At 59.4% G+C, this 14,055-nt stretch overlaps 2 protein-coding genes across 13 annotated transcripts in view; one reads left to right on the forward strand and one right to left on the reverse strand.

Moving 5' to 3' along the window:
* The window catches only part of FAM83G (family with sequence similarity 83 member G), a 29,497-nt gene extending 26,813 nt beyond the window's left edge, over positions 1 to 2,684 (reverse strand). For both annotated transcript variants that reach the window (XM_033846601.2, XM_033846600.2), the window contains exon 1: positions 2,163 to 2,684. In XM_033846601.2, coding sequence (XP_033702492.1) covers positions 2,163 to 2,684 — 522 coding nt within the window. The remainder of the gene's footprint in view (positions 1 to 2,162) is intronic.
* SLC5A10 (solute carrier family 5 member 10) overlaps positions 1 to 14,055 on the forward strand; it is a 67,691-nt gene that overhangs the window by 49,750 nt on the left and 3,886 nt on the right. For 7 of the 11 annotated variants that reach the window (XM_073798141.1, XM_073798137.1, XM_073798133.1 and 4 more), the window contains exons 10-12: positions 3,614 to 3,763; positions 10,767 to 10,874; positions 13,011 to 13,161. In XM_073798141.1, the coding sequence (XP_073654242.1) occupies positions 3,614 to 3,763; positions 10,767 to 10,874; positions 13,011 to 13,161 (409 nt within the window). Of the gene's footprint in view, positions 1 to 946; positions 2,170 to 3,613; positions 3,764 to 10,766; positions 10,875 to 13,010; positions 13,162 to 14,055 lie in introns of those variants that run through there. The other 4 variants (XM_033846602.2, XM_033846606.2, XM_073798140.1 and 1 more) reach the window with 3 other exon arrangements.

Consider the following 14,055-nt stretch of genomic DNA (forward strand, 5'->3'; position numbering starts at 1 on the left):
GCCCGTACACACACACCCACCCCACACCGGCCACGGGCCCCAGGGTGGACATGGCAGGGAAGATGCAGGCTGGAAAGCAGGGGACAGATGTGAACAAATGCCCGTCCTCCGCCCTTGGTGTCCCCGTCTGAGAGGAGGCACTTGGCCTCTGAGGCCCCTCCTGTTGGGCCTGTGGCTCCCTGCTGTCTGAGCGTGGGGGCAGGGGTGGCATCAGTGAGCCTCCCTCTAGGAGGGATGAAAGCAGGGGGCAATGCCCACCTGTCCCACCTGTTGGGGGCTGCAGGACAGCACCAACTGGGACCACACAGACCGGGGTTCAGACCTGGGATGGACTTCCTCCTGGCTGTCACCTTACACAGGTGATGCCGATAATCTTGGGGGGCTTTTGTGGGGAGCATATTAAGTTACGGGGGGGCATGGGACTGCATGGGGTGGCTGGGTCTCAGCTCCGGCCATAGAGACGAGAGACGTAGGGAGGAGGCCCCGGTGCCCAGCATGGCCCCAGGCTCCCCCATCTGGCCCCATCAGTGGGCCAGGCCGTCTGTCTTTCTGTCTGGGGGAGATTAGACTCTCCAGCTGTTCCTGTGCCGTCTGGGATCTGGGATCTGCCTCTGTCCTACTCCTGGTGGGGAGCAGGGCCATGGGGGGCGGGGAGGAGCCCGGGCACCGCAGGTCAAGTCCCCACCCAGGGCCTCAACTTCCCCAGTTTTAAAAAGGGAGAGGAGGCTGGGTAATGGGATCCCAACAGGCCCTCCCGGGGGACTGGGTCCCATGACCTCCAGCCAGGCGCCCACGTCAGCAGCGCCCTCCTACCCCACAGCAGGAGTGGTGTGGGTTATTCAGCCTGAAAACGGTGAAGGCCCCTCCCCGCTTCCTCCACCTCTTTCTCACTCAGTCACCGGACTCCGTCCTCACAGCTTTCATCCTCGCCACCTCCATTTCACAGACCAGAAACCCGAAGCCCCAGAGCTGCCTGGGACCAGGCCAAGGGCCAGGCTCCCCAACACAGGCTGTCCGACCCGGCCAGGCCCTTCAGGGGACGGGACTCCACCCTTCTGGAAACTTAAGCCATGGCCACCTTGTCAGCTCCTACCCACTTCTGTTCTCTGTGCCCAAGAGCTCCCCTGGCCCCTGTCTGTCCTCCAGGACGGTCCCCAAAGCCACCGTTTGGGTCTTGAGCAGACCCAGAAGACTGAAAGTGTTAAACTCTGCCAGAAATACCTCGTCCCACAAACCAAGGCCAGGACAGAACTGCTGAGCACTCAGTGCTCTCTCCTGAGCCCAGACCTGGCTTCAGAAGCGTCCTCAGCACAGCTCACGAGGCAGGCCTTATCAGTCATCTCAGAACGTGCTCTGAAACCACGGAAGCGTGAAGGAGCACCGGCTCACCAGCCGAGGCCTGGCTGGCTGCCAGGGGCGAGACCCCTTCTCAGAACGCGTGTCAGTGTGCCGGCACACTGCACAGCTCGGCAGGGGTCGCTCCAGGGGAGGTCCGGACAACGCTTGAGGTTCCTCCAGTCCAGGCAGACGACCCTCATCTGGACTCGCTCCACTCCCACCCCTGAGGTCCGCACCGTCGCCATCCCTCACATCCCAGCCTGGAATCTGCCATTGCAAAGCTCACCGAGAGGCTCAGGGAGGGTCACCCAGCGTGGCCAGGAAGCAGGCACGCTTGAACTTGGATCTCCAAGCCAGCCTCAGACGGACTCAGACTACCTCTTAGTCTCCATGCCTACCTCCCGCCCCAGCCTCTCTCCGCCACCCCACAAAAGCACAGCCAGAAAGCTCCCGGCATGTAGGCGCGTGGGCCTGGGAGCCTCCTGCTTCTCAGGTGTGAATCAGAGCCATCCCGAGGGGCAGTAAGAGAAAGCCGCGTGATCTTCCCTGCCCCACCCCATCGCAGCACCTTCGTCTGGGGAACCTGCTCGCCAGGTCTGGGGAAGTCAGCAACAGCCCCCAACAATGCACAAAGGCCCTTTGAGATGGGGCGGCCGCTGTCACCTTTCAGAGGACCCAGGGGCCCTACCCCTCTGCAAAGAAACCAAGGAGCCCCGTGAAGGCAGGAGGGGAGGCAGCCAACAGACCAGGCTGGGCTCTGAGTGAGAGTGTGCTCGGCGCCGGCGAGGCTGCCGCGTCCTCTCCGGGGACTCGCGCTGGCTCACCTTCTGGGCCTGGCTGACCATCTTGCGCACCACCTCCTTGATGTGGGCCTGCCCGTCGATGGGGGGCTGCATGTAGACGCTGGCCCGGGTCACACCCCGGTAGGCGATCGTGTCCGGCCAGCCCAGGTCCAGCTTTGGGATGGAGCGGTCAGACTTCTGGGGCCAGTACTCCAGCGAGGGCAGCGTCTCGGCCTCGGTGCGGGCCCCCTCTTCCCCGCTGCCCTCCTCGCCGTCACCGAGCTCGCCGTCCTCGGGCCCCCGGGGCTGGCCGCTGGCCCGGGGGTCCTCGGAGCCGGGGTCATACACCTCAATGGTCTCCACGATGCGCCTGAGCTCCAGCTCCGAGAGGAAGTCGCGGATGTTCTCCCGCTTCAGCACGTCATAGAAGGCGTCGGGGCCGCGGGCCACCAGGGCCTCCAGCGCCAGCCGCTGCCCCTCGCTGTAGAAGAACTCGGGTTTGGCCTCGCTGGAGCGCCAGTTGACGTGGCTGTCGTCCAAGCACTGCACCTGGGAGAAGGCCATGGCGGGAGCCTCTGCCGCGGGCTGGACGCACGCTCAGCAGGTCTGGAGCCCGGTCGCCGGCCTGGCGCAGCGCGTTCTGGGGCGTCTCGCCGCCACCGCCGCCGCCGCCGCCGATCCTCTGCCCCCGGGAACCTGCGGGAGGGGCGGGCCGCAGGGTCGGGTCAGAGCGCAGGCGGGGCCGCGGAGGGGCGGCCGCGTGGAGGAGGGGCCGGCGGGGGGTGTGTGTGGGCGGCACGCCTCCCGCCCCGGGTGCCGGAACCTGCCGGGGACGGGGGCCGGCGTCCCAGAGGATTTCTGGAGCTGCCAGAGGTCCAGGGCGACCTCTGGGGGGAACTAGGCCAGGAAGGGGACTTCCCAGAAGTTTCCTAGAGGGGCAGGAGGTCGTCCGCTCTCCGACGACCTCTGGCCCTGCTCGGCGGCGCCCCGCATCCCGAGGGCTTCCGGAATGGGATGGGGTCTCGAAAGCCCCCGGGCCCGCGATCGGCAGCCCGAGGGGCCTGTGCGGAGGAGGCTCGGGGCAGCGCGCCGGCGGGCGGGTCGCCGGGGGGCCCGGGGTCGGGGGCGCGGCCCAGGTCTCGCTTACCGGGCGGCGCGGGCGGAGCGGGTGCACAGGCGGCCTGTGACTCAGTGCCGCCTCGCCCACCCCGCTGCCGCCACCTGCGGTGACATGAGACCGGGGGCGGAGCCGGAAACCGATTCACCCCTACCCGCGACGGACACAGACGTTGGGCGGTGTGTGTCTGTCTCCTCCGCTGCCACCAGCCCCAGGTAGCCGAACTCTGAACAGCTCAGGGACCCAAGTCCAAGAGCTCCTGGAACATTGCAGCCCAGACAGGGGCAGTGTTCTTCCTGAGGACACACAGCAGTCAACGGCCTTAGCACACCCAGCCCCCAGCCTGTTGGTAACCCTGGTCCCACCCTGTGTCCAGTTTCCCAGGTGGGACGGAAGTCCATGCAGATGCTCAGCTGTCCAGTTGCGGAAGTAGGGTCGGGACCGGGCTGGGAGCCACCAAGGCAGAGGTGGGGCAGGTCTGACCCGACCTCAGGAGCCTGCAAAGAGCCTGGTGTGGATAGAGCAGGTACCCAGTTCTAGGTCCCAGCCCCGCTCCCTTCTGGGAGCTCCGCCCACCCAGGACTGGTCCCGCATGATGAACCCGGGGGCAGGGAGGGCCTCAGAGGGCGGCTGTGGGCTGGGGTCAGGTCCAGCCCTCTGCCCTGCGTCCTGGGGCTTGGGACCCCGGTTCTGGGGGCGTATGGGGACCACATCTGAAAGCAGGCTGCCAGGGTGGGGACAGCAAAGCCCACGAAACCTGGCCTGACAACGGCCCGCATCCCGCTGCATGCCGCGGGCAGCCAGCCAGGCACCTGGCCCAGTCCTGCCACCACCATCACCTCGCCTGCCCTGCAAGGAGCTGCTTCGTGCTCACCTGGGATTGGGGCCCCGAGGACACTGCTCTTGCTGCCGAGGGCCAGCTGTTGATGTCACTGGGCCTGGGCCCATGAACCCCCCTCCCCCAGGATCCTCACCACCACCCATCTGCCTGTCAGCCTCTTCCCTGGGTCTGCTGCCTCGAGCAGTGATGCGGTGTCCCAGCCCCAACAGCATGCCTGTGGTCCCCATCGCTGACCCCTCTAGTCCTGCACTCCACCCTGGCCCGGGGGCTTCACAATGTGTCTGAACATAGTGCCCCCAGCCCCTCCCAGGTACATGCACACACACCTGCATCCCCCCGCCCCTGCACATGGTCAGAAGGGGGAGGAAGGTGGTCCCAGGGCCAAGCACTGCCCTGGGAGTCCTGAAGCCTGACTTACAGCCTCTGCCACTGGGGATCTAGACAAGACCTTCTCTGGCCTCAGCTTCTCCTTTTTTTCTTCCCCTGCACGGAGGCCCTGGGGCTCACGAAGGGAGTCCTGGCTCTCAGGGCTGAAGGGCCTGCAGCCCTCCAGCTGCCTGCCCAAAATTATAGATTCACAGGAAGCTGTTTAAAAAAACCAACAGAGAGCTTGCATGCACCCTTCACCCAGTTTCCCCCAATGGTGTCATCTTGCATAACCATAGCGTAGTAATACCACAGCCAGAAATCTCGTTCAGATTTCCCCAGTTTACGTGTGCTTGTTTCTGTGCGTGTGTGTAGATGTGTGCAACCTTATCACATGTGTACGTTTGTGTAACCACTATCACAATCAAGACACAGAGCTGTCCCTCTACAGCCAAACCCACACCTCCATCCCTAACCCTGGGCGCCACCGATCTGTTCTCTGGTGATTCATCCAGGTTGGTGTGTATGGCTGTGTTCCTTTCTGTTGCTGCCTGGTACTCCATGGTATTCTAGTCTCTGTTTCTACGAGTTTGGCATTTTTAGCTTCCACATATAAGGGATATCATACAGTATTTATCTTTCTCTGACTTATTTCACTTAGCATAACACCCTCGAGGTCCATCCACGTTGTTGCAAATGGCGGGATGTCTTTCCTTCTCATGGCTGAATGATATTTTCTTATATATGTAAACGTCACAGTTTCTTTATCTGTGTATTATAAGTACTGAAGGACATTTCGATTGTTTCCATATCTTGGCTATAGTGAATAATGCTGCAGTGAACAGGCGTGCAGATATCTCTTTGAGGTGGTGATTTCATTTCCTTAAAATATGTAACCTAGATTGCTGGATCATATGGTAGTTCTATTTATAATTTTTTAAGGAACCTCCATGCTGTTTCCATAGTAGCTGCACCCATTTACACTCCCACCAACCATGTGCAAGTGTTTCCTTTTCTGCACATCCTGGCCAACTCTTGTTATCTCTTGTCTTTTTGATAGTAGCCATTCTTGCAGGTGTGATGATTTCCCTGATGATTAGTGATGTTGTACAAGTATTTTTCATGTACCTGTTGGCCATTTGTACGTCTCCTTTGGAAAAAATGTCTGTTCAGTTCCTCTGCCCATCTTTAAATCAGATTTCTGGGGTCTGTTTGTGGGTTTTTGTTTTTCCTATTGAGTTGTATGAGTTCTTTACATATTCTGGATATTAACCTTTTATCAGACACACAATTCGCACATATTTTCTCCCATTCTGTATGTTGCCTTTTCATTTTGTTGATTGTTTCGTTTGATGTGCAGAAACTTTTCAGTTTGATGAAGTCCCACTTGTTTTTTACTTGTTTGTTTTGGGGGTTTTTTGTTTGTTTTTGGCTTTCTTTGCATTTGCTTTTAGTGTCAAATCCAAAAGAATCATTGCCAAGACTGATGTCAAGGAGCTACCACCTATATTTTCTTCTAGGTGTTTCACAGTTCCTGGTCTTTTTTCAAATCTTTAAGCCATTTTGAGTTGATTTCTGCATGTGGTGTGAGATAGGGGTCCAGTTTCATTCTTTTGCCTGTGGCTGTCCAGTTTTCCCAACACCCATTTGTTGCAGAGACTGTCCTTTCCGCATTGTATATTCTTGGCTCCTTTGTCGTAAATCAGTTGACCATATATGCGAGGGGTTTATTTCTGTTCTGTTCCATTGATCTGTGTGTCTGTTTTTGTGCCAATACCACACTATTTTGATTACTATAGCTTTGTGATTTGGTTTGAAATCAGGGAGTATGATGCCTCCAGCTTTGTTTTTCTTTCTGAAGGTCCCGGATCTTTTATGGCTACTCAGGATCTCTTATGGCTCCATACAAATATTTTAGGATGGTTTTTGCTACCTCTGTGAAAAATACCATTGGGGTTTTTTTTGGTTTTTTTGTTTTTTTGCGGTACGCGGGCCTCTCACTGCTGTGGCCTCTCCCGTTGCGGAGCACAGGCTCCGGACGCGCAGGCTTAGCGGCCATGGCTCACGGGCCCAGCCACTCTGTGGCATGCGGGATCCTCCCGGACCGGGGGCACGAACCCGTTTTCCCCTGCATCGGCAGGCGGACTCTCAACCACTGCGCCACGAGGGAAGCCCTCATTGGTATTTTGATAGCGATTGCACTGAATCTGTAGGTCACTTTGGACGTTTTAACAATATTAATTCTGCTAATCCATGAGCATGGAATACCTTTCCATTTTTTTGTGTCTTCTTCAATTTCTTTCAGCATCTTACAGTTTTCAGTGTACAAACCTTTCACCTCCTTGGGTTAAATTTTTTCCTAGGTATTTTATTCTTTTTTATGCTACTGTAAATGGGCTTGTTTTCGTAATTCCTTTTTCTGATAGTTCATGGTTAGTGTACAGAAACACAGCCGGTTTTATGTATGGCTCTTGGTTGCTGCGACTTTACTGAATTTGTTTCTGCAGCTTTTCTTTTCATCCTTCCCACAGGTGTTTTATGCAGAGCAAAAGCTTTAGTTGTTGTTTTTTTAAATAAGTATGTATTTATATTTTGGCTGTGCTGGGTCTTAGTTGTGGCACATGGGATCTTTTAGTTGAAGCATGCAGACTTCTCAGTTGCACCATGTGAACTCTTAGTTGCGGCATGCATGGGGGATCTAGGTCCCCGACCAGGGATTGAACCTGGGCCCTCTGCCTTGGGGGTGTGGAGTCTTACCCACTGGACCACCAGGGAAGTCCCAAAGCTTTAGTTTTGATGAGCTCTATTTTATCAAGTTCCCATTTAAGGGATTACGCTTTTGACGTTAAGTCTAAAAACTCTTCACCTTGCCCTAGGTTCTGAAGATATCCTCCTACTTTTTTCCTAGAAGTCTGATAGTTTTACATTTAAATCTGTGATCTATTTTGAGTTAATTTTTTTGTGTAAGGTATGAAATTTAGATTGAAGTTGACTTGTTGGCCTATGGATGTCCCCAGAAGGGTTTTACAGAGAAAGATATAGCCCCAGAGAATAAATACCCAGGATCACATCGTAAGGGGTTGGGAGAACTGGACTCAGAGCCAGGTCTGTGTGCTCCCCCCTGTGATATCAGCATCTGAACTGGCTCCCAGGGATAAGCCAGGCTTGCTTGGGAGTGGGGAGCACCTTGATTTCCCCTCGGGGTGGTGTGTCCAATGACCAGCTTGGAAGAGGGTCATTTAGTAAGTCAACAAACACAGGCAGAACCTGCCACCCATTGGCTTGTGCTGTGCGCTGTTGGAGTCCGGGCTTCTCCATGGGGCTCATGGTCACAGTCTATCGAGAGGCAGGAAGGACACAAGTCACAGAGTTATTGGTGCCGTGGAGGGTGTTTCCTCAAAGCCTGTAGAGCCCAGACATCCGCAACGAGCTGGGAGGAATCAGTATGAGCTCCCTGGGTTTGAGAAGGGTGTTCCAGGGAGAGGGTACAGAGGCCCAGAGTTGAGGGTGAAATTTTGGCAGTGGTCCAGGTGGCCAAGTGGGCAGAGGCTGTAGTGCACAGTTAGAGTCCCCTGATCCCTCCTGCAGGGGATGGAGGCCACAGGAGGCTGTGAGCAGGGAAGATAGTGGCAGAGTCACGGTTTTAGGGGAGGTGGGTTAGAGGGGGGAGGTGGTGCAGCTCCCCTGGTCCCCAAGCCCAGTGGCTGGACTTGGCATCGGCCGCAGGGAGGGAGGACGTGGGGGGCAAGGAGAGAGGTAGCCCTCAGGCTTCTGGCGTGGGCCTCGGCTGGGTAGGGGTGCTGATATCAAGGTGGAGCCCAGCGGGGAGCTCCCAGGCCCGTGGAATCCGGTACTCAGGCAAGGCCAGGCCCCTGGCCTGGGGCTGCTCCCTCCTGAGTTGGCACAAATGGGGGACTTTGTGTAGGTGGCAGCACCTCTGCTGCTGTCACAAAGGAGAGGTGGTTCTTACTTGCTGCTTAGGCAGGCAAGCCCGAGGCGCCCGGAGGCAAGGCCCCGTCCTGGCAGCCTGGAATGGGCTGAAACCGGCCGAATAAACCAGGCAGAATCTCCTGACTTGGCCTTTCGGAGCCATCATGTGGCCGTGACGCATCACCCGTCCCTCCCAGGAGGGCTGGGTCCTCCCGGTGCCAGAGCCAGCCAGTCCAAGCCCAGAACCTGTCACGAGGGACCTGTCACCTGCCCCCACCTGAACCCCAGTGGCTCCAGAGTCCCACCGTGGGACCCCAGGCTCTGTCCCGGGTCTGACTACGTGTCCTAGGAAAGCTATGCCCTTTCTGCTCCTGAGTTCTCTCATATGCATAGCTGTGGGTGGGAGGTGGTAGGGTAGGGCAGCTGGATCAAACAGTGCCTGAACTCCTCCATAGCTCTTTGTGGGGTCCTTTCTCCCTTTCCTCCTCTCCTTCTGTGCCTTTCCCCTTGTTCCCAACCATTCACTTGTTTACTCTTTCATTCATTTACAACTGTTCACAGAGCATCTCCTTTGGGCCCAGCCCTGGACAGGGAGATACCTGGGAGAGGAGATGATTCAAAGCCAGTGTCCACCCTTGCGGAGCTCCCAGTCTGGTGGAGGGCGTAAAATATGCAAACAAACAATTGTGATTGAACCCTGGGCTTTAAGAGCCCTTGGGAGGAAGCTACTCTGCCTTAGCGGGTGGGGACGAGCTGTGGAAGGCTTCGGAGAGCAAGCCCTTCGCAGCAGGCCATGAAGAGGGAGGTGAGCGAGGGTAGGGACAGAGCAGCAGGAGGAGACTGCGTCTGCAAAGGCACAGAGGCATCAGCATGCTGGGCGTGTGTGAAGAGCTGCAAGCAGGTCGGGGTGGCCAGTGCGCGGTGCTGGGATGACAGGACCTGGGACCAGTTGTCCAGGGCCTCGAATGTCATGGCGGGGAGGGGGTTCCTGAGAAGTAAGTGATGTGAGCAAAGCGGTGACTTTGGAAGGATGGAGAGGATGGAAGGGAGGCCGTGAGGAGCTGGTGCCCACCTTGTGGCAGGAGGGAGGACAGTGGGACACACTGAGCCGGAGGTGCCAGGGGTGGGGGCCTGGCGGGGCAGATGCCCTGGAAGCCTGGCACTCGGGGACGCGGGTCATGGGGGCGGGGATGATGCCGCTCCAGCCCCTCTGGCCCTGGGGAGGGGGCCTGAGACCCTCGACGGTGGGTTGGGCATCTAAGGAGCGGCGTTAACCCAGGAGTGCCTGGTCCGCGCAGGGGCTCCAAGTCACGGAAACATCAATGCCCACGCGTGGAAACGTTACCCCCCAAACAGGCCCCTGTGGCCGCGCGGCTGAGCGGCGGCCGCTGTTTCTGAACTTTCCCCGTAATCGCATCTCTGTGTCTCCGTGTTTGCTTGCTCTGCGCCTTCCTCTGCGGGCCCTGCTGAGAACCCAGGGGGCAGGGGCCAAAGGTGTTTAAGGAGTGCTTCCCAGAGGAACAACAGCACGGGGGTCGACCCTGTCTGTGACCTCCGCCCGCTCTCGGGAGCCAGGCCCCCCTCCGTCAGGCCCTGAACAGGGTCAGGCTCCAGCGGCTGGTGGGGAGTCTGGGATTTCGGATTCAGGCCAGGTCTGGGCCATCCACTCAATCCTTGTTCACTCAGAGGGCGAGCAGTGGGCGCTGCCCCGCCACGGGGGAGGGTCTGCAGCAGAACCACCTCCTGTGCCGACAGCCCCAGTTGTCCAGGGGAGGTGAAGTGCTGAAAACGAGCGATGAGGGGGGAGGGGGTCATGGGGGAGGGGGGTTATTTCAGATGGAGGCGATGACTTCTGAGCCGCCCCTGGGAGGGCCTGGGAGGGCAGCACCCAGCACAAAGGCTCGGGTGGGAGGAGGCTGGGGTGCGGGGAGAGGGGCAGGGAAGGAGACCGGCCCGAGGAGCTGGGAGTCTGGAGGGTCTTGTGCGGAGCTCTGGGCTCCCTTCTTGTTTGAGGGCTCAGCCCGGGTGGGGGGCCTCCACCTGCCCCTCTGGAGAGGAGGGCTGAGGGCAGGAGGTGGGGGGAAGGAGACCGGACGCCTCACCTGGGCGGGGCTGCCCTGCAGGGGAGCCGGCCTGGTGTGGGCCAGGGAGCTGGGGTCATGGGATGGGCAGCAGGCCGGAGGAGAGGGTGTCAAGGGCCAGAGGAGTCTCTGAGGCCGGCCCCCGCCTCGGCACCCAGGCTGGGAAACTGAGGCCCAGGGCCGAGCAGCCGCTGGTGGCAGATGGTGACGGAGCGGGTGCGGCCAGGCTCCTGTCCTCAGCCCGGGGCTCGCCCACCCCAGGGAGGGAGGCGAGGGGCGGGCGGGGGACACTAGGCATCCCTCTCGCGCAGATGACGTGGGCTGTGTGGTACCCTCTGAGTGCCTGCGGGCCTGCGGGGCCGAGATCGGCTGCTCCAACATCGCCTACCCCAAGCTGGTCATGGAGCTGATGCCCACAGGTGAGGCTCCAGCGGGGTCCGGGGAGGAGCCCTGGGGGCGGTGGAGCCCACTCTGGATCCAGCGTGACTCTGTGTGACATCCAGGTGGGATGAGCGTAGCGTGAGGAAAGTAGCAATAATAGAAGACACACAGGGCACCCACCGTGCGCCAGGTGCCACGCCCGGGGCCTCACATGCGGCTAACTCGCGTCCTCTTCTCAGGAACCCTGGGCGCTGTGATCTTCATTCCCACTTTAATTTTTTTTTTTGTCACACTGCACGGCATGTGACATCTTAGCTCCCCGGCCAAGGATCAGACCCGTGCGTGCCTCCTGCAGTGGAAGCGTGGAGTTTTAACTACCGGGCCACCGGGGAAGTCCCTCATCATCCCCACTTTAGAGATGGGGACACTGAGACCCAGGGTGCCCTGGCCAAGGTCACGTGGCAAGTGAGCTGCAAAGCTGGGTTCTGAGCTCGGGCGGTCTGCCCCCAAGGCTCATCCTCTTAGCCGGTGCTGGCCCGTCCCTCCAGAAAGGCTGCCACTGTCTCCTCTTTCAGGCCTGCTGGGTGTTAGGCCCTTTCACAAACTGCTTCTTTTTTTTTTTTTTTTTTTTTTGCGGTACGCGGGCCTCTCACTGTTGTGGCCTCTCCCGTTGCGGAGCACAGGCTCCGGACACGCAGGCTCAGCGGCCATGGCTCACGGGCCCAGCCACTCCGGGGCACGTGGGATCTTCCCGGACCGGGGCACAAACCCGCGTCCCCTGCATCGGCAGGCGGACTCTCAACCACTGCGCCACCAAGGAAGCCCACAAACGGCTTCTTATGTAAGGTTATGAGGCAGAGTTCTTAGCTGCGTTTTACAGATTGGGAAACTGAGGCACAGAGAGAGGAAAGTGACTTGTCCCGGGCCACCCCTCAGCATGGTTGCTGGGATTAAACGCAGCCGCACAGGGAAACTGACCGGCACGGGGCTTGGCCGCACTGTGGCTTCCCACCCCGGTGCCTCGTCTGCCCCTTCTGTTCTGGGGGCTCGCTGACACCCAGCCCTGTGAGCCATAACCCCTCTCCAGGCGTTGAGCTCCCTGTGTGAGAAGTGGGAGGAGAATAAGCCCCAAGTTAATCCACCTCCCTGAGCAAGGGAAGGAGGTTGGAGACATGTCTGCAGGAAAACCATGATTTAACTCACTTTCCTCTGGGCCCCATCTCAGTCAGCCTAAGTGAACAGAGAGGGCCATGGGATGCCTGGAAGTCACACAGCAGGTCAGACGCAGAACCAGAGCCAGGCAAGCAATGGCACCTGCAAGTCTGAGCCCTCCGGGGAGGTGGCTTATCCTGGGGTGGGGGAAAGGGGTGTGGAGGACAGGGAATCTGCAGAGGTGGAGGAGGTGCTTAGACACTTGAAGAAAAAGCACAGGAAGCCTTGGAGACAGACTCGAACTGAAGCCCAGAGAGGGGAGGCGACCAGCCTGAAGCCACACATCACTGAGTCCTCTGCACACTCAGCCCCTCTCAAGCCCACGACCCCCGGCAGGCTTTGCACAGCAGGGCCTCGCCCACCTTGGTGGGGGCCCCTTATCCGTTTTCAGCCCATGACCGAGGCGGCTTTTGTCTCCTCTTTGGGCAACCACATCTCCTCTCTCACAGAGCCAACAAGACAGTGTGGCCACGCACAGGAAGTAGCAGGAAACCCCAGGCCCTGGGCCCCTGGGCCCTGCCCAGGGCGGGGCCTCCAGGCTGAGGGTCCCGTCCAGGCTGTCCTCACTCCCCCGCCCCACCCCTAAGTTCTGCCGCTGGCCTGCTGTGCATCCCTGGGCAACTCTCTTCCCCTCTCTGAGTTTCCACCTCCTCACCGTCCAATGAAGTCTGGGTGTGAAAGTGCTCTGTCAGCTGGAAGCTCTGTAGAAGCGAGAGGCTGAGAACAGATCCCCGTTGCCAGCAGCCCGCAGGCTCAGGCAGCAGAGGCGGGAGCCCCGCCGTTGTCCCCAGCCTCCCATGTCAGGGTCTCTCTCCCACCACCTCCAACCCCCCCACCTCCTCCCTCCTGGGCCTCTACTTGCAGGGACTTGGAGGGGCGTCAGACGGCGGGGCCTGGGCAGGAGGGCTCCCGGGGGCGGGGGCGCGGCCCGGGCAGGGTCACAGCGGCCCCTGTCCCCCCAGGCCTGCGGGGGCTGATGATCGCTGTGATGATGGCCGCTCTCATGTCATCGCTGACCTCCATCTTCAATAGCAGCAGCACGCTCTTCACCATGGACATCTGGAAGTGGCTGCGGCCCCGTGCCAGGGAGCGGGAGCTGCTGCTGGTGGGACGGTATGGGGGAGGGGCTGAGAGGAGGGCTGCCCCAGCCACACCACCAACCCATGAGGCCCCAGCAGAGTTGGGCTTTGAGGGATGAGTAGGAGTTTGCCAGTTGGAGAAAGGATGACACCAGGAAGGAGAGGAGAGAAGAGACCAGAACATTCTACCCCTCCCACCTTCCACATCGCTCTGCTGGCCACCCCTTCATGGCCACAACCCCCATCTTGGAGGCATCTCTTACCCCAAGCGGAATCTCTGAGGGAATCTGCCAGAGAGAGCCCCCTTCCCTAACCACGCAGAGATCTGCCTTCCCCAGGTCTGAGCCCCTAGCCCCCATGACGGTTCCCAGCTGCCCCAGAGAGGGCCAGAGCCAGCACTCAGGTGTAGCCACACCCACACCATAGCTGTCCCTCTGGCCCCTGTGCCCCTGGCCCCACTGAGCTTCTGCCCACTTCCTCCGAGCCCCACTTGTCCCCTCCTTATTACCTTGATGACTCACCTGATCTTTCTAGACTCTGCTCAAGTGCCCCTCCTCCAGGCAGCCCTCCCTGATACCTGAGACCAAGGAATGAGCCCCCTCCCCTCAAAGCCTCCCACAGGAACTATAGCCTCGCTCCCATAGCACATGTAGGCCTTGTCGGTCCCGCTGGTGTCCCGATGCCCCTCCACATGGGGGGAGGGGGGTTGTGCCTGGCACAGCCCTCCATCCCCAAGCTTGGCCGAGTATCCGGGAGTCCTTTGGGGTGAAACTCAGTGATGGATGAAGAGGAGTCAATGCCCTCTCAGGAGTCCCACCCTGCCTGTCTCCCTCCCAGCCATGCAGCCCCCACTGTGCCGGTCGAGGGGGACCCGGCCCTCTGGTGCTGGGCTTGGCAGCAGTGCCCCCTCCAGCCGGGAGCCTGTGGC

This window comes from Tursiops truncatus, chromosome 20 (genome assembly GCF_011762595.2).
Source record: "Tursiops truncatus isolate mTurTru1 chromosome 20, mTurTru1.mat.Y, whole genome shotgun sequence".
Lineage (NCBI taxonomy): Eukaryota > Metazoa > Chordata > Mammalia > Artiodactyla > Delphinidae > Tursiops > Tursiops truncatus.